Raw genomic sequence first — 22,261 nt, forward strand, 5'->3', positions numbered from 1 at the left:
ACACACGATCTGAGGAATCGCTGCTGCTAATGACAGGATTAAATAAGGTAGCACTTTGAAGTAGGCAAGGAGAAATATTACACCATTGAATCTTACAGCCAACATCTTTCAGGACTGAAGATCCAAACTACACCCACTACCAAGCTACCTGGCGGGGTCTTGCCAACACAAACTAGGGGGTAAAATCAATGACATTCATTGATCATTAATGAATTGGTAACATTTTTAGAACAATTGGTAATTGTTCTAAAAATGTTTCAACAGCCTGAACAGACAGAACAGGAGGGAGATATCTCCTGAGTGATAGACAGATAACTAACTTCCAGACCTGGGTTCATTTACTAGTATTCAATATAATAGATGTGCTTGCCTGAGCTTGCCTGGTGCAACGGGAACCAATAGAAAAGTCTCTGAAATGCCAACCCCGCCCACCTGGCTCTCCAGCCAGGCTAAAGCAGACAGTCAGGTATATAGATATATCTACTTTTGCTTCCCCATGAACAGGGGTTTATTTACTAGGAAACAAACAGAAGCAACAGGGAGGGGCAACTTCCTCTATTTGTCCAAAAAAGAAACTCACATTTTCTTAGCAAAATGTTTTCCTTTGCAAAACATTTTGCTACAGTTTGCTTCTGTGTGCACTAATGAATACACCCCCAGTTTACAGAGTAGACAGAGGAGGAAGGAGGCTGTCTAATAGACAAGTGGGAGCTTTGGCTCCAGACAACCACGCTACAATCACACAAATTAAGTAGCGAGAACCACTTAGCATGTGGCTTCTGTTAAATGTGCTAGCTGATTAATATGATTCTCTTAGAGGCTCCTTGGGGGAGGGGGTGGGGGGTGGGTGTGTGTGTGTGGGGGAGTGTGTGTGACTGAGAATTTGGTGAATAAGTGTCTGTGTTTGTGTCTGTATTGCCAATTGAAGCAAACGCAATGAACAGAGTCAATGACTTTCTGTGTCCCCATGAGAGACTTCACATTTCACTCTGTGATAGGCTTTAATTAACAAAAGAGCTACATTAAAGAGGAAACGTTTCTTTGCTTCCTCTATGTATTGCCTTCATGTGGGATGTACGTCTAGACTGACCAGTTGATGTTCTGTCGAACGATGACGATAATCACCAGTCAAAACAAGTGGGCTCTGGGAATTGAGTCATCAGATCTGCCCACAAATGGTATCTATAATATTATGATGCTTGCATAATGTCCTGAATAACTATGCAACTTATCAACTTAAATCCTTTCATAAATAGATTGGAAAAAGTGACAGTTTTGAATGTTGCTTATTTGGAGTGATAATCACATTCTATAGATTTAGTTCCCCCAGCCACTCTTTGATGTGACCTACATGAAAACACTTATTTTGTCATTCTGGACAGCAAACTGCATGAATAAACCGGCTATAATTTGATTACTTGACAGTTGAAGACAATCTAATAAACTAAATTCATATCTTTAATAAGTGTTGTATAAATCCTGGCTAATTCACAGCAAAGCAGAGTGTTCACTAAGGGGAAATAAAGTTGTCTCTCTAACTCGGTGGCCCATTTCAAATGAATCAAAGCTAAACTCATTACAGAGTAATTCCCATGTCAAACCCAAGTAAAATATAGAGAAACATTGCTGTGTATTATCTCTAGTCTAGTACATTCATATTACTAAGCAGAAGCAGCTACAGTGGCTTGCGAAAGTATTCACCCCCTTGGCATTTTTCTTATTTTGTTGCCTTACAACCTGGAATTAAAATAGATTTTTGGGAGGTTTGTATTATTTGATTTACACAACATGCCTACCACTTTGAAGATGCAAAATATTTTTGGGGGGTGAAACAAACAAGAAATAAGACAAAAAAATGGAAAACTTGAGCGTGCATAACTATTCACCCCCCAAAGTCAATACTTCGTAGAGCCACTTTTTGCAGCAATTACAGCTGCAAGTCTCTTTGGGTATGTCTCTATAATCTTGGCACATATAGCCACTGGGATTTTTGCCCATTCTTCAAGGCAAAACTGCTCCAGCTCCTTCAAGTTGGATTGGTTCCGCTGGTGTACAGCAATCTTTAAGTCATACCACAGATTCTCAATTGGATTGAGGTCTGGGCTTTGACAAGGCCATTCCAAGACATTTAAATGTTTCCCCTTAAACCACCCGAGTGTTGCTTTAGCAGTATGCTTAGGGTCATTGTCCTGCTGGAAGGTGAACCTCCGTCCCAGTCTCAAATATCTGGAAGACTTAAACAGGTTTCCCTCAAGAATTTCCCTGTATTTAGCGCCATCCATCATTCCTTCAATTCTGACCAGTTTCCCAGTCCCTGCCAATGAAAAACATCCCCACAGCATGATGCTGGCATCACCATGCTTCACTGTGGTGTGGTGTTCTCGGGGTGATGAGAGGTGTTGGGATTGGGATTTTCAGCTCTTTGTTGCCTCTCTGATTAATGCCCTCCTTGCCTGGTCCGTGAGTTTTGTTGGGCAGCCCTCTCTTGGCAGGTTTGTTGGGGTGCCATTTTCTTTCCATTTTTCAATAATGGATTTAATGGTGCTCTGTGGGATGTTCAAAGTTTCTGATATATTTTTATAACCCAACCCTGATCTGTACTTCTCCACAACATTGCCTCTGACCTGTTTGGAGAGCTCCTTGGTCTTCATGGTGCCGCTTGCTTGGTGGTGCCCCTAGCTTAGTGGTGTTGCAGACTCTGGGGCCTTTCAGAACAGGTGTGTATATCTACTGAGATCATGTGACAGATCATGTGACAATCATGTGACAGATTGCACACAGGTGGACTAATTATGTGACTTCTGAAGGTAATTGGTTGCACCAGATCTTATTTAGGGACTTCATAGCAAAGGGGGTGAATACATATGTACCCACCACTTTTCAGTTTTATAATTTTTTAAATTTTACTTCACCAATTTGGACTATTTTGCGTATGTCCATTACATGAAATCCAAAATAAAAATCCATTTAAATTAGAGGTTGTAACGCAACACAATCGGAAAAATGCCAAGGGGGTGAATACTTTTGCAAAGCACTGTAGGAGCAGCTAGCTTCCACAGACAGACCAGCTCTCCTTATTTGACTGCAGGGATGGATGTACAGATTATTAATTATGATTGATCAAATAGTTATGTGGTACCTTTTGAAAATCTGACAGACAAATTAAAAACCTTTTAATAACTGTAACCAACCGTGACTGTGGCTTGTCAATCCATACTATATCAAAGTTCGAGCTTGTAGTTTACCCATAATCCATTTGGGCGGAGCTGAAACTAAAGTGAGGGTTTAGCAGTTAAGACTGTTAGGGTAAAGTGATTGGAGTACCTCGTAAGCCCCCCCACCGGCCACAATCGAGACAGACTGGTTAACTGTGAGAGACGTTTGATACAGGCCAGGATCAATAAGCACTTGTAGTAAAATCATAAGTGCTGGCTGTAGCAGAATGACATGGGCCTTACTATTCGGATACTTAATCTGTTTTTGCCAGTAGCACCGTGTCAACAATCAGTGTAAGAGCAGCCTTGTGTGTCATTAGCAGTGTGAAGAGGCTGTATGTGTCTGGATGTCAGTATAGAAAAAATATATCTGGGCAAGTGCTCATTTCTCAGAGCGCACCCTGTAGCCAATAATCAATGTGACACAGGTGTATAGAGCCATGTCCCTTCACTGATTCAATACAAAGACAGTCAGATGGGAGAGAGGCATCGAAGCGCAATAAGTCAAGATTAAATTGACTATGAAAATGAGCTGAGCCAATAATGAATGCTAGCTGCCATGTGTGTCAGAGGCCCTAGGCAGGCAGGGTGCATGAGGGGAAGAGGGAAGAGGAGGAGGTGGAGGAAGAGTAGAGGGAGGAAGAGGAGGAGAGGGAGGAGGAGGAGAAAGAGGAGGACGAGAAAGAGGAATAGGAGGAGGAAGAGGAGGAGCGGGAGGAGAAGAGTAGGAGGAGAGGAGGAAGGGTCGGAGGAGAGGGGGGAGGAAGAGTAGTAGGAGAGGATGAGGAAGAGTAGTAGGAGAGGAGGAAGGGTCGGAGGAGAGGGAGAAGGAAGAGTAGGAGGAGAGGGAGGGGGAAGAGTAGTAAGAGAGGAGGAGGAAGAGTAGTATGAGAGGAGGAAGAAGAGTAGTAGGGGAGGAGGAAGAGTAGTAGGAGAGGGAGGAGGAAGGGAAGTAGGAGAGGAGGGGGAAGAGTAGTAGGAGAGGAGGAAGGGTCGGAGGAGAAGGAGGGGGAAGAGTAGTAGGAGAGGGAGGAGGAAGAGAAGTAGGAGAGGAGGAAGGGTCGGAGGAGAGGGAGGAGGAAGATAAGTAGGAGAGGAGGAGGAAGAGAAGTAGGAGAGGAGGAGGGGTCGGATGAGAGGGAGGAGGAAGAGAAGTAGGAGAGGAGGAGGAAGAGAAGTAGGAGAGGAGGAAGGGTCGGAGGAGAGGGAGGAGGAAGAGAAGTAGGAGAGGAGGAGGAAGAGAAGTAGGAGAGGAGGAGGAAGAGAAGTAGGAGAGGAGGAAGGGTCGGAAGAGAGGGAGAAGGAAGAGTAGGAGGAGAGGGAGGAGGAAGAGTAGTAAGAGAGGAGGAGGAAAAGTAGCAGGAGAGGAGGAAGGGTCGGAGGAGAAGGAGGGGGAAGAGTAGGAGGAGAGGAGGAAGAAGAGTAGTAGGGGAGGAGGAAGAGTAGTAAGAGAGGAGGAGGAAGAGAAGTAGGAGAGGAGGAAGGGTCGGAGGAGAGGGAGGAGGAAGAGAAGTAGGAGAGGAGGAAGGGTCGGAGGAGAGGGAGGAGGAAGAGAAGTAGGAGAGGAGGAGGAAGAGAAGTAGGAGAGGAGGAAGGGTCGGAGGAGAGGGAGGAGGAAGAGTAGTAGGAGAGGGAGGAAAAGTAGTACTCACTCTCTATCTCTACCTCTCACTCACTATCTCTACCTCTCACTCACTATCTCTTTCTTTCTTTACCCCTCTCTCTACCTCTCACTCACTATCTCTACCTCTCACTCTCTATCTCTATCTCTACCTCTCTATCTCTACCTCTCTCTCTCTATCTCTACCTCTCTCTATCTCTACCTCTCACTCTCTATCTCTATCTCTACCTCTCACTCTCTATCTCTACCTCTCACTCTCTATCTCTACCTCTCACTCTCTATCTCTACCTCTCACTGACTATCTCTACCTCTCACTCACTATCTCTATCTCTACCTCTCACTCTCTATCTCTACCTCTCACTCACTATCTCTACCTCTCACTCACTATCTCTATCTCTACCTCTCACTCACTATCTCTATCTCTACCTCTCACTCTCTATCTCTATCTCTACCTCTCACTCACTATCTCTATCTCTACCTCTCACTCTCTATCTCTACCTCTCACTCACTATCTCTATCTCTACCTCTCACTCTCTATCTCTACCTCTCACTCACTATCTCTATCTCTACCTCTCACTCTCTATCTCTACCTCTCACTCACTATCTCTATCTCTACCTCTCACTCTCTATCTCTACCTCTCACTCACTATCTCTATCTCTACCTCTCACTCTCTATCTCTACCTCTCACTCACTATCTCTATCTCTACCTCTCACTCACTATCTCTACCTCTCACTCACTATCTCTATCTCTACCTCTCACTCACTATCTCTACCTCTCACTCACTATCTCTATCTCTACCTCTCACTCTCTATCTCTACCTCTACCTCTCTATCTCTATCTCTACCTCTCTATCTCTACCTCTCTCTCTATCTCTACCTCTCACTCTCTATCTCTATCTCTACCTCTCTATCTCTCTCTCTATCTCTACCTCTCACTCACTACCTCTTTCTTTCTTTACCCCTCTCTCTACCTCTCACTCACTATCTCTACCTCTCACTCTCTATCTCTATCTCTACCTCTCTATCTCTACCTCTCTCTCTCTATCTCTACCTCTCTCTCTCTATCTCTACCTCTCACTCTCTATCTCTATCTCTACCTCTCTATCTCTCTCTCTCTATCTCTACCTCTCACTCACTACCTCTTTCTTTCTTTACCCCTCTCTCTACCTCTCACTCACTATCTCTACCTCTCACTCTCTATCTCTACCTCTCTATCTCTACCTCTCTATCTCTACCTCTCTCTCTCTATCTCTACCTCTCTATCTCTCTCTCTCTATCTCTACCTCTCACTCACTATCTCTCCCTCTCCTCCTTCATCACATTTGTTTTCCATCTTTCTCTCTCTACCATCTTTTATATTTCTCTTTCCCCGCCTGTCTCTCTGATGTAGTGCTCACCATGGTAACTGAGCACGAAGAACCCGCTGCCGCTGAAGTCGCTGTGGAACTTAATGAGGATCTGGTTGGAGGTGCTGTAGACAGACTCCAGTGCTGTGTTCCCACTGAACTGACCGATCTGGGGTGAGCTCTGGTCCGGACCATCCCTGTAGACAGACACACACACAGACACACACACAGACACACACACACACACACACACACACACACACACACACACACACACACACACACACACACACACACACACACACACACACACACACACACACACACACACACACACACACAAACAACATACACACCAAGGATCAATGACAAATCCCTCTCCATGGACAGGTGATGGACATTGTCGATAGACAATAAAGACAAGACATTGACCAATACAGACATATCTTTGAAAGAAGCCCATTGGAAATCTATTGCGGTCATTTTTAATTAACATTTCCCACGTCAATCTATTGTAGAGAGCAGACAATTATTGACATCAGGCATGGATACATAACCCATCACTGATCTACAGTATTCCTTCCAGAAAGAGACGATTATAGCATCTCTTTTATAAACTTCATTTTTGGAGAAGCCACAGCATAAGGGTGCTCATTACAGAGACTGGGTTTTAAAATGCAGAAAGACAGACAGGGGCAGGAGGAGGGTTACATCTCTGTGATCGTGACAGCCAAAGAGCAGACCCTCCCCCATGGGTCAAATCTGGAGCCAGTCAAAGGTAAATGAGTGCGTCAATGTGAGAAGGGGGTCTGTTTAATGGAGCTCAATGGACCCCCACTCTGGGCACCGCTGGGTCAGAGCAGTCCTAGCGAACAAGCAGAGAAGCTGTTTAATTAATCTGGCTAATCTCTGACACCTGGGATTTTTTGGGAGCAAGGTGTGTGTGTGTGTGTGTGTGTGTGTGTGTGTGTGTGTGTGTGTGTGTGTGTGTGTGTGTGTGTGTGTGTGTGTGTGTGTGTGTGTGTGTGTGTGTGTGTGTGTGTGTGTGTGTGTGTGTGTGTGTGTCTGTGTGAGAGAAAGAGAGAGAGAGTGCTTGAGTGATTGTCTCTTTGCATTAGTGCATACGTGAGTGTGTGAGTGTGTGTGCTTGTATCAAGTGTGTGTGTGTGTGCGTGGGTTTGAAGCCAGCATGGCATCTCACAGCGCTGAGAACAGATTGAATCGCTGGCAGCCTGCCGCAGTCAGCAACATAAATACATACTATGAGAAACTGAAAGAGAGCCGTGGGGTGGGACCCAAAAAATGCATTATTTAAACATGTGGGGGGACAAAGGAGGGACTTATTATTTGTGTGCGCATGGATGGAGGACATCGAATTAATCTATTCCATCCATTACGCTCTCTCTCTTTCTCCTCCTTCTCTCCATCCCCCTCCACAACAGGGGTGTCAGCGTGCTGGGGAAGACAATTACTCAGAAAGCCGCTCTCTTTAAAACATCAAGATGCCTTTGACTGGATCTATGGGGATACATGGAGAACTTGCCTTTTGGCGACTGCATTACTGTATTACATTTCCTCAAAAAATCTTTACCGTTCACAGGGAGAGATGAAAAGTCTGAGTAGGTTTATCATACTCTATGCATTTAAATGGACTAACTGTGAGTGTTATATCACTGTTGGTCAGTTTGTTTAATGAAGGGATGGAGTAGGGATGGAGTGATGGAGGGAACCAGACGGAGAGAGAGAGTGAAAGGGGGTGAACAGTTCAAATCTCTCTCAAACTAACCAGAAGACAAAGTTCTGTTTTATCAATAGTGAGAAATGCAGTAGCTATGGTAACCACAGAAAAGATGTATCCAATTAAGAAAGAACAGTTTGGAAGAGAGGTTTGAGAGCACTGGGGAACGTGAAATGCAAAAACAAAGTTGGCTTTTTTCCACAAATGTATAATTACTTTTACGTTTTAAAACAACAACACAATATGGAAAACTTTTACCAAAGCCAAAACAGGTTTTAGTAATAATTCTACTAATTAAGCATCCAACACGTAAAGTCAAGGGTTAGCTCTACTAGAGTTGGCTAGGCTAATTGACTATCACGTGTTTTCACATCATTTCTTGTTATCTCCTCATGGGTATTGCAACAAAAGTCTAATTTCATTGAAACTAACTAAAAAGTAATTATTATGTACAACATGACACAATTTACATCAATTTATTACATTAAACCCCTTAGTGGCTGTGTAAGAAATGAGTGGGAAGGAGAATAATAGCCTAGTTTTCTACCCGGCCTTCCAACCAATGTGAATGAACAGAGGAGCTACTATAGGTGAACAGAGGAACTACTATAGGTGAACAGAGGAGCTACTATAGGTGAACAGAGGAACTACTATAGGTGAACAGAGGAGCTACTATAGGTGAACAGAGGAGCTACTATAGGTGAACAGAGGAGCTACTATAGGTGAACAGAGGAACTACTATAGGTGAACAGAGGAACTACTATAGGTGAACAGAGGAACTACTATAGGTGAACAGAGGAGCTACTATAGGTGAACAGAGGAACTACTATAGGTGAACAGAGGAACTACTATAGGTGAACAGAGGAGCTACTATAGGTGAACAGAGGAGCTACTATAGGTGAACAGAGGAACTACTATAGGTGAACAGAGGAGCTACTATAGGTGAACAGAGGAGCTACTATAGGTGACCAGAGGAACTACTATAGGTGAACAGAGGAACTACTATAGGTGAACAGAGGAACTACTATAGGTGAACAGAGGAACTACTATAGGTGAACAGAGGAGCTACTATAGGTGAACAGAGGAGCTACTATAGGTGAACAGAGGAACTACTATAGGTGAACAGAGGAAGTGTGAGTAAGCTCTTCATGAACCCTTTTCTCCACCCGGCTGCTGTTGACACTGGATTTAGAAATGGATATGAAAAAAAAATCTTCACTCGAACTTGATTGGTCAAACTCCCCCAGTTCTCCTGCATCAATTAACATAATTTGTATCCTGTTGGGTGGCTGCAGTTCCGTGTTGTGGCACTCTAATTTTGCCCACTCAGAGGGCTGTAAGAAAACAGAAAATCAGTCACCATATGGGGTAAAAGGCAGGAATTCAGTTGGTAAGGGATTAATATTGCACCATTCCTGCTAGTAGAGAAATACATATCTAACTGTGTAAAAGGGATAAATAGCAAGACTTTTGTTAGTTACTGTAATAAAGCACTATTGAGCGGTTTAGAGAGAGATGTGTGTAGTGTATACTTATGGAAATAAGGTATTTCTGTTTATTATATTGAATAAATGTGCAAATAATGTCTAAAAACCTGTTTTCGCTTTGTCAATATCGGATATTGTGTGTAGATTTATGAGGTAAAAAATGTATTTAATCAATTTTAGAATAAGGCTGTCTGAATAGTCAAGGGGTCTGAATACTTTCCGAATGCACTGTAGGATCTTACCACACAGGGATGTAGTCACAGATGGGTTCTGTACTGACCATGGTGAAGATGTGTGTGTATATATATTATAGTGTAATCTAACTCTATAGCTGTTCATTAAGAGGACAATAGGTTCTTACCACACAGGGATGTAGTCACAGATGTTTTCTGTGCAGACCATGGTGAAGATGTGTGTGTATATATATTATAGTATAACTCTATAGCTGTTCATTAAGAGGTCAATAGGTTCTTACCACACAGTGATGTAGTCATAGATGGGTTCTGTGCTGAGCACGGTGAAGATGTGTGTGTATATATATTATAGTATAACTCTATAGCTGTTCATTAAGAGGTCAATAGGTTCTTACCACACAGTGATGTAGTCATAGATGGGTTCAGTGCTGAGCACGGTGAAGTTGATGTAGATCCCGTTGCCAGGGGGAACCCTCACACTCCACACACAGTCCTGGAAGTTGGGGTACTCCTCGGGGTGGCCGGGGGAGTAGATGGTCCCATTCATGGAGGTGATGTTACCACCACACAGAGCTACAGAGGAGATGTGGTCAGGTTAGGTGACGTTACCACAAACACAGAGCTACAGAGGAGATGTGGTCAGGTTAGGTGATGTTACCACCACACAGAGCTACAGAGGAGATGTGGTCAGGTTAGGTGATGTTACCACCACACAGAGCTACAGAGGAGATGTGGTCAGGTTAGGTGATGTTACCACCACACAGAGCTACAGAGGAGATGTGGTCAGGTTAGGTGATGTTACCACCACACAGAGCTACAGAGGAGATGTGGTCAGGTTAGGTGATGTTACCACCACACAGAGCTACAGAGGAGATGTGGTCAGGTTAGGTGATGTTACCACAAACACAGAGGAGATGTGGTCAGGTTAGGTGATGTTACCACCACACAGAGCTACAGAGGAGATGTGGTCAGGTTAGGTGATGTTACCACAAACACAGAGCTACAGAGGAGATGTGGTCAGGTTAGGTGATGTTACCACCACACAAAGCTACAGAGGAGATGTGGTCAGGTTAGGTGATGTTACCACCACACAGAGCTACAGAGGAGATGTGGTCAGGTTAGGTGATGTTACCACCACACAGAGCTACAGAGGAGATGTGGTCAGGTTAGGTGATGTTACCACCACACAGAGCTACAGAGGAGATGTGGTCAGGTTAGGTGATGTTACCACAAACACAGAGGAGAGGGCTAGGTGACGTTACCACAAACACAGAGGAGAGGGCTAGGTGACGTTACCACAAACACAGAGGAGAGGGCTAGGTGACGTTACCACAAACACAGAGGAGAGGGCTAGGTGACGTTACCACAAACACAGAGGAGAGGGCTAGGTGATGTTACCACAAACACAGAGGAGAGGGCTAGGTGACGTTACCACAAACACAGAGGAGAGGGCTAGGTGATGTTACCACAAACACAGAGGAGAGTGCTAGGTGACGTTACCACAAACACAGAGGGCTAGGTGACGTTACCACAAACACAGAGGAGAGGGCTAGGTGACGTTACCACAAACACAGAGGAGAGGGCTAGGTGACGTTACCACAAACACAGAGGAGAGGGCTAGGTGACGTTACCACAAACACAGAGGAGAGGGCTAGGTGACGTTACCACAAACACAGAGGAGAGGGCTAGGTGACGTTACCACAAACACAGAGGAGAGGGCTAGGTGACGTTACCACAAACACAGAGGAGAGGGCTAGGTGATGTTACCACAAACACAGAGGAGAGGGCTAGGTGACGTTACCACAAACACAGAGGAGAGGGCTAGGTGATGTTACCACAAACACAGAGGAGAGGGCTAGGTGACGTTACCACAAACACAGAGGAGAGGGCTAGGTGACGTTACCACAAACACAGAGGAGAGGGAAGATGGTCAGGTTAGAGGTCTTTCTACACTGAATGAGCAACAAGGCACAGCAGTACAAGTCATGGTAATGGCCACTTCTTAGTAATATGTTACAATACTACAGCAGTCTAATAGTGATAGCAGTGGATGCCATTGGAGTAGTAGGAGATGAAGTTGTAGTAGTGGATGTTAAGGTCCATGAAACGCCCACTGCTGCAACATCAATACGCTACCATACAGATCATATCTATTCCTCTGTCCATAGTTACCTTCACAGCGTGGGACCGGGTGGTTCATACAGATCATATGTATTCCTCTGTCCATAGTTACCTTCACAGCGTGGGACCGGGTGGTTCATACAGATCATATCTATTCCTCTGTCCATAGTTACCTTCACAGCGTGGTACCGGGTGGTTCATACAGATCATATCTATTCCTCTGTCCATAGTTACCTTCACAGCGTGGGATCGGGTGGTTCATACAGATCATATCTATTCCTCTGTCCATAGTTACCTTCACAGCGTGGGACCGGGTGGTTCATACAGATCCTATCTATTCCTCTGTCCATAGTTACCTTCACAGCGTGGGACCGGGTGGTTCATACAGATCATATGTATTCCTCTGTCCATAGTTACCTTCACAGCGTGGGACCGGGTGGTTCATACAGATCCTATCTATTCCTCTGTCCATAGTTACCTTCACAGCGTGGGACCGGGTGGTTCATACAGATCCTATCTATTCCTCTGTCCATAGTTACCTTCACATCGTGGGACCGGGTGGTTCATACAGATCATATCTATTCCTCTGTCCATAGTTACCTTCACAGCGCGGGACCGGGTGGTTCATACAGATCTTATCTATTCCTCTGTCCATAGTTACCTTCACAGCGTGGGACCGGGTGGTTCATACAGATCCTATCTATTCCTCTGTCCATAGTTACCTTCACAGCGTGGGACCGGGTGGTTCATACAGATCATATGTATTCCTCTGTCCATAGTTACCTTCACAGCGTGGGACCGGGTGGTTCATACAGATCCTATCTATTCCTCTGTCCATAGTTACCTTCACATCGTGGGACCGGGTGGTTCATACAGATCATATCTATTCCTCTGTCCATAGTTACCTTCACAGCGTGGGACCGGGTGGTTCATACAGATCTTATCTATTCCTCTGTCCATAGTTACCTTCACAGCGCGGGACCGGGTGGTTCATACAGATCTTATCTATTCCTCTGTCCATAGTTACCTTCACAGCGTGGGACCGGGTGGTTCATACAGATCATATCTATTTCTCTGTCCATAGTTACCTTCACAGCGTGGGACCGGGTGGTTCCAGTTGCGACTGATTCCATGCAGACAGGTGAGCGAGGCATCTCCGATTAGGGAGTAGCCAGGCAGACACTCGAAGGACACAGTGAGGCCCACACTGAAGTCACTGCCGATCACGATGCCATTACGAAAAGGACGAGGGTCGGGACAACTCTGTAGCTGATAGGCTGAAAATCAGGAAGTAACCGATAATTTAAATATATATTGACTGAAAATACATAAGAAAATGACACAAACATGAAAATGAATATATAAAACTGTTTTATGTAGACATCATATCTAGGATGCAGAAAGAGATTACCCAGACTAACATTATGACAAATAAAATTACATTTAATTGAGTTGAGTGAAATCACAAGTCCTTTCTGAGTTCTCCTCTCCCACACATTCTTCTGACTAACTCTGTAGTCTACACTGTCGGCATAGGTTCCAATCCGGCCTACGGTCCTATGACACAACCTCTATCTTTCCCAGTGTCATCCTCTTTCTATCTATCTGTTCAATAAAAAATAAATAAAAAAAATGTTTAAAAAAAAAACTAACTCTATCCTCACCCTGGTAAGTCATCTGGAAACCCGGCTTGTTCTGGGAGTAGTCGCTGTGGAAGAAGAGGCTAGTCTGGTGAGTGGTGCTGAACAGGGACTTGGGGACATGTGGTCCACTGAACCTGTCAATCACTGTGCCCGTCTCCAGCGTTCCACTCCGAATCTCCAGGTAGTCATGGATGGCCTCCGTGGAGAAATTGAGGAACTGCAGGTGGATTCCTGAAGAAAAAAAAACAGGTAGATTAAAAACACACTGGTTAGTCCATGAGTTTCTGTTATAAAGAATAGACCATGATCTTACTCATCTACCCGTTACTTCAGAAGGTGGGTTAATCCCAGAACCAACTGAAGTAGAACACTGTACCTCTACCACAACAAACATCACAAGAGATTACAGGTTAGTTGACTGAGAGCAGATGCTCATTGGTACATTAGAAGAGTTGCAAAGGAGAGGAGCAACTAGATGTCATAATATATTCAAGCTACCGTAAAGGAGAATGATACACCGGTAATGAGGTTAATAATAATAATAATAATAATGATATATGCCAGTTAGCAGACGTTTTTATCTAAAGTGACTTCCAGTCATGTGTTTCCATGCCTGTGCTATGTAGACCTAAAAATCAAACATCATTACCCCTACATTTGGACCCTAGCGCACTAGCGTCAAAGGGTTCTTCAGCTGTCCCCACAGGAGAACCCTTTGAAGAACCCTTTTTGGTTCCAGGTAGAACCCGTTTGAGTTCCATGTAAAACCCTTTCCACAGAAGGTTCTATATGGAAGCCAAAAGAGTTCTATCTGGAACCAAAAAGGGTTCTCCTATGGGGACAGCAAAGAATCCTTTTGGAATCCTTTTTTCTAAGAGTGTATTCTATGTATTTAGCCTACTGCTTGTAAACCATGATGCTGTTCTCAGTTGACTGGAAGACTGGTTAAGCATTTACATCACTGTTGGTGTTCCCTGTTTCCATGTCTCTGCTCTTTATGCCTATAAATCAAGCATAATTCCCTCTACAGCTCCTAACATACATGAGTCTGACACTTCACTGCTATATCTAGGGCCACTTCCCCACGAGCTGTGTTTGAAACAAGACATACATTTCGTCGTATGACGATGTGCGACTGTGGCTTGTCCACGGCGGCAGCGAGGTGATGTACCAAAGCCAATAGGTAGTTTGACAGTGTGTGTGTGTGTGCGCGTGTGTGTGTGCTTAGCCACAATGACTGTCAGTGTGTTCCCGTACCGAAGCCGATGGGTAGTATGACAGTCCAGGTGCAGTCTAATCCACTGGGGTAGTTTCCAGGGAATCCAGGGCTCAGAATGACACCGCTGACATCAGTCATGGACACACCACACTGGGCTGTGGAGACAATCCCACTCACACAGGTTAAAGAATGAATCATAGAATAACATGCAAATAGAATATTTTTTTTTAGACTAGACTAGAGTAGAGTATAATAAAATAACTACCGTATTAGTCCATCAGAGACAAACATGTTCTTATGTGTATCTATAGCTGCAGCCTTATAAAAGCAGAAAGGTTTGACTTGATTTACACCCCTAGACAGTATGAATGGGTATCGACGCCACCAGCTGTGCTAGATTAGTACATTAGTATTGACATCCCTTCCTTTCCAACTGTGTATTGTAGGACCAGTGGTTCAGATCAACTCACTCCTGTACAGATACACTTAGTACCTTTTTTTCTATCTAGAACCTAAAAGAGTTTCAAATGGGTTCTTTGGCTGTCCCCATAGGAGAACCCTTTGAGGAACCCTTTTTGGTTCCAGGTAGAACCCTTTTGAGTGGCATGTAGAACCTTTTCCACAGAATGTTCTACATAGAACCCAAAAGAGTTCTACCTGGAACAAAACAGGGTTCTCCTATGGGGACAGTCGAAGAACCCCTTTGAAAGCCCATTTTTCTAAGAGTGTACTAGCATAGCCTCCTTCTCTCTCAGCAGGTCAGCCAGTGTGAGGTAAGTCTTAAACTGCAATATGTTTAAAAATACATCTATGATACAGATTGCCAGGAAAGAGCAGCCTCCTCTGAATGTGACAGACACACCTACGGTTAAAATGTATGAATACTCTATCTACCCCATGTCTCGTTGTGTCACTTGTGTTAAATAGGCTCCCTATCATTGAGTCAGAAGGAGAGGTATCGGTATCCTCAGCTTTGATCCTGGATAAAGAGTAGCCTAAAGAAATGGTAACAGAGCTCTTGTTAAAGCTGCAATACGTAACGTTTTGGGTGACCTGACCAAATTCACATAGTTATAGGTCTGTCAGTCCCATTGAACGCAAGTCTAAGAAGTGGTAGATTTGTTCTATTTGCACTATTTCTACGCTTCCCTTTCTTCAGCTTAGTTTTTGCGTCTTTTACTTTCGGTTTTGTACACCAGCTTCAAACAGCGGTTTAGATGGTACAGCAATTCTTTATTCTAGGGTTTGCTTGTTGTGTCACATAAACTTAAATTAGGAGCACTAATAGAATTTTAGCAACCAGGAAATGGTGGCTTTAAGTGAAAAGAATAGCCTTTTGTGTGTCAGAAAAAAAGGTAATTATGTTAGAAGTGAGAATAAAATGAAGATTAAACGATTACGGGCAAGATTAAACAACGTCAAAAACTGTTTAAACCCATCCGACTTGAAAGGTTATAGGTGAGTTGAGCCGACTGTAAATAAAGAGTTGATCCGACTGTAAATAAAGAGTTGAGTCGACTGTAAATAAAGAGTTGAGTCGACTGTAAATAAAGAGTTGATCCGACTGTAAATAAAGAGTTGAGTCGACTGTAAATAAAGAGTTGATCCGACTGTAAATAAAGAGTTGATCCGACTGTAAATAAAGAGTTGAGCCGACTGTAAATAAAGAGTTGATCCGACTGTAAATAAAGAGTTGAGCCGACTGTAAGTAAAGAGTTGAGTCGACTGTAAGTAAAGAGTTGAGCTGACTGTAAATAAAGAGTTGAGCCGACTGTAAATAAAGAGTAGAGTCGACTGTAAATAAAGAGTTGATCCGACTGTAAATAAAGAGTTGAGCCGACTGTAAATAAAGAGTTGATCCGACTGTAAATAAAGAGTTGAGCCGACTGTAAGTAAAGAGTTGAGTCGACTGTAAGTAAAGAGTTGAGCTGACTGTAAATAAAGAGTTGAGCCGACTGTAAATAAAGAGTAGAGTCGACTGTAAATAAAGAGTTGATCCGACTGTAAATAAAGAGTTGAGCCGGCTGTAAATAAAGAGTTGAGTCGACTCTGAATAAAGAGTTGAGCTGACTGTAAATAAAGAGTTGAGCCGACTGTAAATAAAGAGTTGAGTCGACTCTGAATAAAGAGTTGAGCTAACTGTGAAGAAAATAAAAGTTGAGCTGACAGAACAAATGTGAAAGCAAGAGATAAACAATGTGGCCTCGATCAGTCTACGGTTGAACTTTAGAATTCCTAACACTGAGGCCCAGGGTCCCAAGAGGAAACTTCAAGCCTTCCAACATCTGTGGCAGTGGGGGAGGCAAAGTGGGAGGTTAGGGGGGTAAACTTCTGGCACATCAGAAAACAGTCTCAATATTAGGAAAGTGAAATAGGTTCTTAAAGGGTAAAGACAGGCAAGAGACTAACAAGGAATGTGTCTGTCTCTTATGCAGACCAAGGCCCAAGGCACCCCCCTGGCATCATCAGGCTCATTAGTTTGTTTAAAATGTTACTGTTTATGAACAAATCTATCAGATCCATCATCTGTCTCAGTGAGTTAATGTACATGGACAGAATATATATATACAGTATATATACATACAGTTGAAGTCGGAAGTTTACATATATCTTATCCAAATACATTTTTTCACAATTCCTGACATTAAATCCTTTTAAAAATTCCCTGTCTTAGGTCAGTTAGGATCACCACTTTATTTTAAGAATGTGAAATGTCAGAATAATATTAGAGAAATGATTTATTTCAGCTTTTATTTCTTTCATCACATCCCAGTGGGTCAGAAGTTTACATACACTCAATTAGTATTTGGTAGCATTGCCTTTAAATTGTTTAACTTGGCTCAAACGTTTTGGGTAGCCTTCCACAAGCTTCCCACAATAAGTTGGGTGAATTATGGCCCATTCCTCCTGACAGAGCTAGTGTAACTGAGTTAGGTTTGTAGGCCTCCTTGCTCGCACACGCTTTTTCAGTTCTGCCCACAAATTTTCTATAGGATTGAGGTCAGGGCTTTGTGATGGCCACTCCAATACCTTGACTTTGTTGTCCTTAAGCCATTTTGCCAGAAGTATGGAAGTATGCTTGGAGTCATTGTCCATTTGGAAGACCCATTTGCGACCAAGCTTTAACTTCCTGACTGATGTCTTGAGATGTTTCTTCAATATATCCACATACTTTTCCTGCCTCATGAAGCCATCTATTTTGTGAAATGCACCAGTCCCTCCTGCAGCAAAGCACCCCCACAACATGATGCTGCCACCCCCATGCTTCACGGTTGGGATGGTGTTCTTTGGCTTGCAAGCCTCCCCTTTTTCCTCCAAACATAACGATGGTCATTACGGCTAAACAGTTCTATTTTTGTTTCGTCAGACCAGAGGACATTTCTCCAAATGTACGATCTTCGTCCCCATGTGCAGTTGCAAACCGTAGTCTGTCTTTTTTATGGCGGTTTTGGTGCAGTGGCTTCTTCCTTGCTGAGCGTCCTTTCAGGTTATGTTGATATAGGAATCGTTTCACTGCGGATACAGATACTGATACAGATACTTTTGTACCTGTTTCCTCCAGCATCTACACAAGGTCCTTTGCTGTTCTTCTGGGATTTACTTGCACTTTTCGCACCAAAGTACGTCCATTTCTAGGAGACAGAACGCGTCTCATTCCTGAGCGGTATTACATTTACATTTTAGTCATTTAGCAGACGCTCTTATCCAGAGCGACTTACAGTACAGCTGCATGGTCCCATGGTGTTTATACTTGCATACTATTGTTTGTACAGATGAACGTGGTACCTTCAGGCGTTTGGAAATTGCTCCCAAGGATGAACCAGACTTGTGGAGGTCTACAATTTTTTTTCTTAGGTCTTGGCTGATTTCTTTTGATTTTCCTATGATGTCAAGCAAAGAGGCACTGAGTTTGAAGGTAGGCCTTGAAATACATCCACAGGTACACCTCCAATGGACTCAAATGATGTCAATTAGCCTATCAGAAGCTTCTAAAGTCTTGACATAATTTTCTGGAATTTTCCAATCTGTTTAAAGGCACAGTCAACTTAGTTTATGTAAACTTCTGACCCACTGGAATTGTGATACAGTGATTTATAAGTGAAATAATCTGTCTGTAAACAATTGTTGTAAAAATTACTTGTGTCATGCACAAAGTAGATGTCCTAACTGACTTAGGAAAACTATAGTTATTAACAAGAAATTTGTGGAGTGGTTGAAAAATTAGTTTCAATGACTCCAACCAAAATGTATGTAAACTTCCGACTTCGGAAGTTTACATACACCTTAGCCAAAAAAAAATTATCACAATTCCGGACATTTAATCCTAGTAAAAATTCCCTGTCTTAGGTTAGTTAGGATCCATTTGCGACCAAGCTTTAACTTCCTGACTGATGACTTGAGATGTTGCCTCAATATATCCACATAATTTTTTTTCTGCCTCATGATGCCATCTATTTTGTGAACTATAGTTTGTTAACAAGAAATTTGTGGAGTGGTTGAAAAACGAGTTTTAAAGATTCCAACCTAAGTGTATGTAAACTTCCGACTTCAACTGTATATATGTATATATGTAAACGTTTTCTTAAATACTTTTTTTCAATATTTTTTAGATGTGGGCCCTGGCAGTTCATTTGGGGACATTTTTCATAAAAAAATGTCTGTAAGCAGGTGGACTGTCAAATATCAACTTTGGTTGTTCAGGATATACAGCTGACCTGAGATGAAACAGTTGTCCCCGAGACCAACAGCCAACTCTGAAAATGTTGAAGTTGTACTTTTTATGCTGGGTATCGAGCCTCTATGACAGTCACACATTTACATTACAGAGTAACTGAACTCACTGCAATTCTCTATGAGAAGTTTACACATAGTGATGTCACAGCAACGTTATCAACATACCAAGACAGAGTGGGACTGGGTAGTTCCATCTCCGCACTGGTCCTGGCATACAGGTTATATGGGCATTACCCTGGTGAAGACAAATAGGTATTAATTAACAAGCATTATGTTTTTATGTTGCATATTCCCTACTAATCGATGCTTTGGAACATTAGAACACTGAACAACATTTAAAATGGCTACTAAGATGAACAGACAGAGATACTAGATCAAATGAACAGAGATAGATATAGATATGGAGAAAAATAGAGATATAGATAGAGGTATGGATAAAATATAGAGATATAGATAGAGGTATGGATAAAATATAGAGATATAGATAGATAGAGGTGTGTATAAAATATAGAGACATAGATAGATAGAGGTATGGAGGTAAACAAAACTTGATATAGAGATGCATTTATTTATTTTATATAACCTTTATCTAAACAGGGAGTCACATTGAGATAATCATCTACTTTACAAGAGCCCTGTATACATTACAATACAATCAGCTTCAAAAAACACACACTTATATGTTAATAAAATAATAGAATTCAGCACACAATAACAAAATAAACATTTTTTCTGCAGACAGAAATATCTCTTACCTGCAAAGAGAATGATCTCTTACCTGCAGAGAAAATTATCTCTTACCTGCAGAGAAAATTATCTCTTACCTGCAGAGAGAAAGATCTCTTACCTGCAGAGAGAAAGATCTCTTACCTGCAGAGAGAATGATATCTTACCTGCAGAGAGAATGATCTCTTACTGCAGAGAGTATGATATCTTACCTGCAGAGAGAATGATATCTTACATGCAGAGAGAATGATCTCTTACCTTCAGAGAGAATGATATCTTACCTGCAGAGAGAATGATCTCTTACCTGTAGAGAGAATGATCTCTTACCTGCAGACAGAAATATCTCTTACCTGCAAAGAGAATGATCTCTTACCTGCAGAGAGAATGATCTCTTACCTGCAGAGAGTAGCCTTGTTCACACTGGAACAGCACCACGTCTCCAACCATGAAGCGCTCTCCAACCCTGATGCCATAGTTGGGGGTCTGTGGCTCTGGACAGGACTCCAGACCTATGGCTGTGGAGAATGGGAAAGAGAATTTAAACACGTCAGTTGTTGTCACAATGTGGCAGACAAACACACGCACACACACACACACGCACACACACACATCATAAAGCCATCTACTGACAGATCACCTGTGTACTCCAGATGGAATCCAGCAGCAGACACACTGATGTCTGAACTGAAACTCAGGTACAGGTTGTTGGATGTGCTGTTGAGCAACTGAGGGATGGTGGTGCCTTGGAAGACAGAGAGAGAGAGAGAGAGAACATAAGACAAGAGTTATCAATTATCCTGTTGTCTTTCCATAAATAGACATTTTCCCACAAAGAGAAATCATTATGGGAAATCAATCAATTAGTGGTTGAAGGGCACACAGTATGAACAGGTGGTTGATTTGCTTGTGTTTCATACCCTTCAGACAATACCCTCCATGGTAATGTGCTGGACATGAAACGCCAAAAAATGCTAATATCAGGCATATTGAGTTCCATTAGTTTTGGATTGAAGACAGTGGCCAGGTAAACAAAACCAAGCATGGATTGCTGTCTCTTATCTTGTCCATAGACAAGTGGAATTGCCTTGGGGGTACGAACAAAGGATCCAATTCAGGAAAGTGGAAATGCTGGTGAGTTATCGCCGCTCTAATATCCCAAAGTTATTTCCGGTTGTCTGAAATAATGCAAAGGACGTTCTGAGCTAATAAGGTGAGAAATAACACCAAAAAATATCAAAATATTGTAAAGTTGTTTAGGAGCCATGAATGGGGCGACCATGTTTATCTGCACCATCTTGAAAAAAATATATGGTGTCCCCATCCATACAGCCAGCTGGGTTCTCAGTACACCACGCAGACAGGAATAAAGACCACTCCGGGAAAAAGAAAGTGTATATTCCATGATAAACTACTCATGATGTGATTGTGGTAATGCAAGGGAACTCAAGTCCTTTTGTTTACCCAACCTAGAATACCTCACAATCAAATGCCGACCGCATTACCTCCCGAGATAATTATTTTCGGGCATCGTCACAGCCTTGTATATTCCCCCTCAAGCCGATAACATGACGGCACTCAAGGAACTACACTGGACTTTGTGTTGGAAACCGCATATCCTGAGGCTGCATTTATTGTAGCTGGGGACTTCAATAAAGCAAATCTGAGGAAAACGCTACCAAAGTTTTATCAAAACATCGCCAGCGCCACTCGCGCTTCAAAATCTCTCTGCCATTGCTACTTTCCTTTCCCAGGATGGCTACAAAGCCCTCCCCTGCCTTCCTTTTGGCAAATCAGATCATGCATCCATCCTGCTCCTCCCCTTCCCATAGGCAGACACTCAAACTGGAAGTACCTGTGGTAACAGTTCAACACTGGTCTGACCTATCCGAATCCATGCTTCAAGATTGTTTGATCATGAGGACTGGGATATGTTCCAGGTTGCCTCTGAGAATAACAGTGATGTATACACTGACACGTGACTGAGTTCACCAGGAAGTATTTAGGGGATGTCGTTCCCACTGTGACATTTAAAACCTATCCAAACCAAAAACAGTGGATAGATCTCAGCATTCGTGCGAACCACCGCATTTAACCACAGCAAGGTGACTGGGAATATGCTCCAGGACAAACAGTTCAGTTACGCCCTCCTTAAGGCAATCAAACAGGCAAAACGCCAGTACAGAGACAAAGTGGAGTCGCAATTCAATGGCTCAGAC

The 22,261-nt window shown here is 42.9% G+C and overlaps 1 protein-coding gene across 2 annotated transcripts in view; it reads right to left on the reverse strand.

The window, feature by feature from the left end:
* LOC139555242 (CUB and sushi domain-containing protein 3-like) overlaps positions 1-22,261 on the reverse strand; it is a 773,621-nt gene that overhangs the window by 140,992 nt on the left and 610,368 nt on the right. For both annotated transcript variants that reach the window (XM_071368883.1, XM_071368882.1), the window contains exons 37-44: positions 20,683-20,787; positions 20,442-20,560; positions 19,485-19,554; positions 14,624-14,740; positions 13,388-13,597; positions 12,812-13,000; positions 9,998-10,175; positions 6,235-6,380 (exon numbers count right to left, since the gene is read on the reverse strand). In XM_071368883.1, coding sequence (XP_071224984.1) covers positions 6,235-6,380; positions 9,998-10,175; positions 12,812-13,000; positions 13,388-13,597; positions 14,624-14,740; positions 19,485-19,554; positions 20,442-20,560; positions 20,683-20,787 — 1,134 coding nt within the window. The remainder of the gene's footprint in view (positions 1-6,234; positions 6,381-9,997; positions 10,176-12,811; positions 13,001-13,387; positions 13,598-14,623; positions 14,741-19,484; positions 19,555-20,441; positions 20,561-20,682; positions 20,788-22,261) is intronic.

Source organism: Salvelinus alpinus, chromosome 26, assembly GCF_045679555.1.
Source record: "Salvelinus alpinus chromosome 26, SLU_Salpinus.1, whole genome shotgun sequence".
Taxonomy (NCBI): Eukaryota; Metazoa; Chordata; class Actinopteri; order Salmoniformes; family Salmonidae; genus Salvelinus; species Salvelinus alpinus.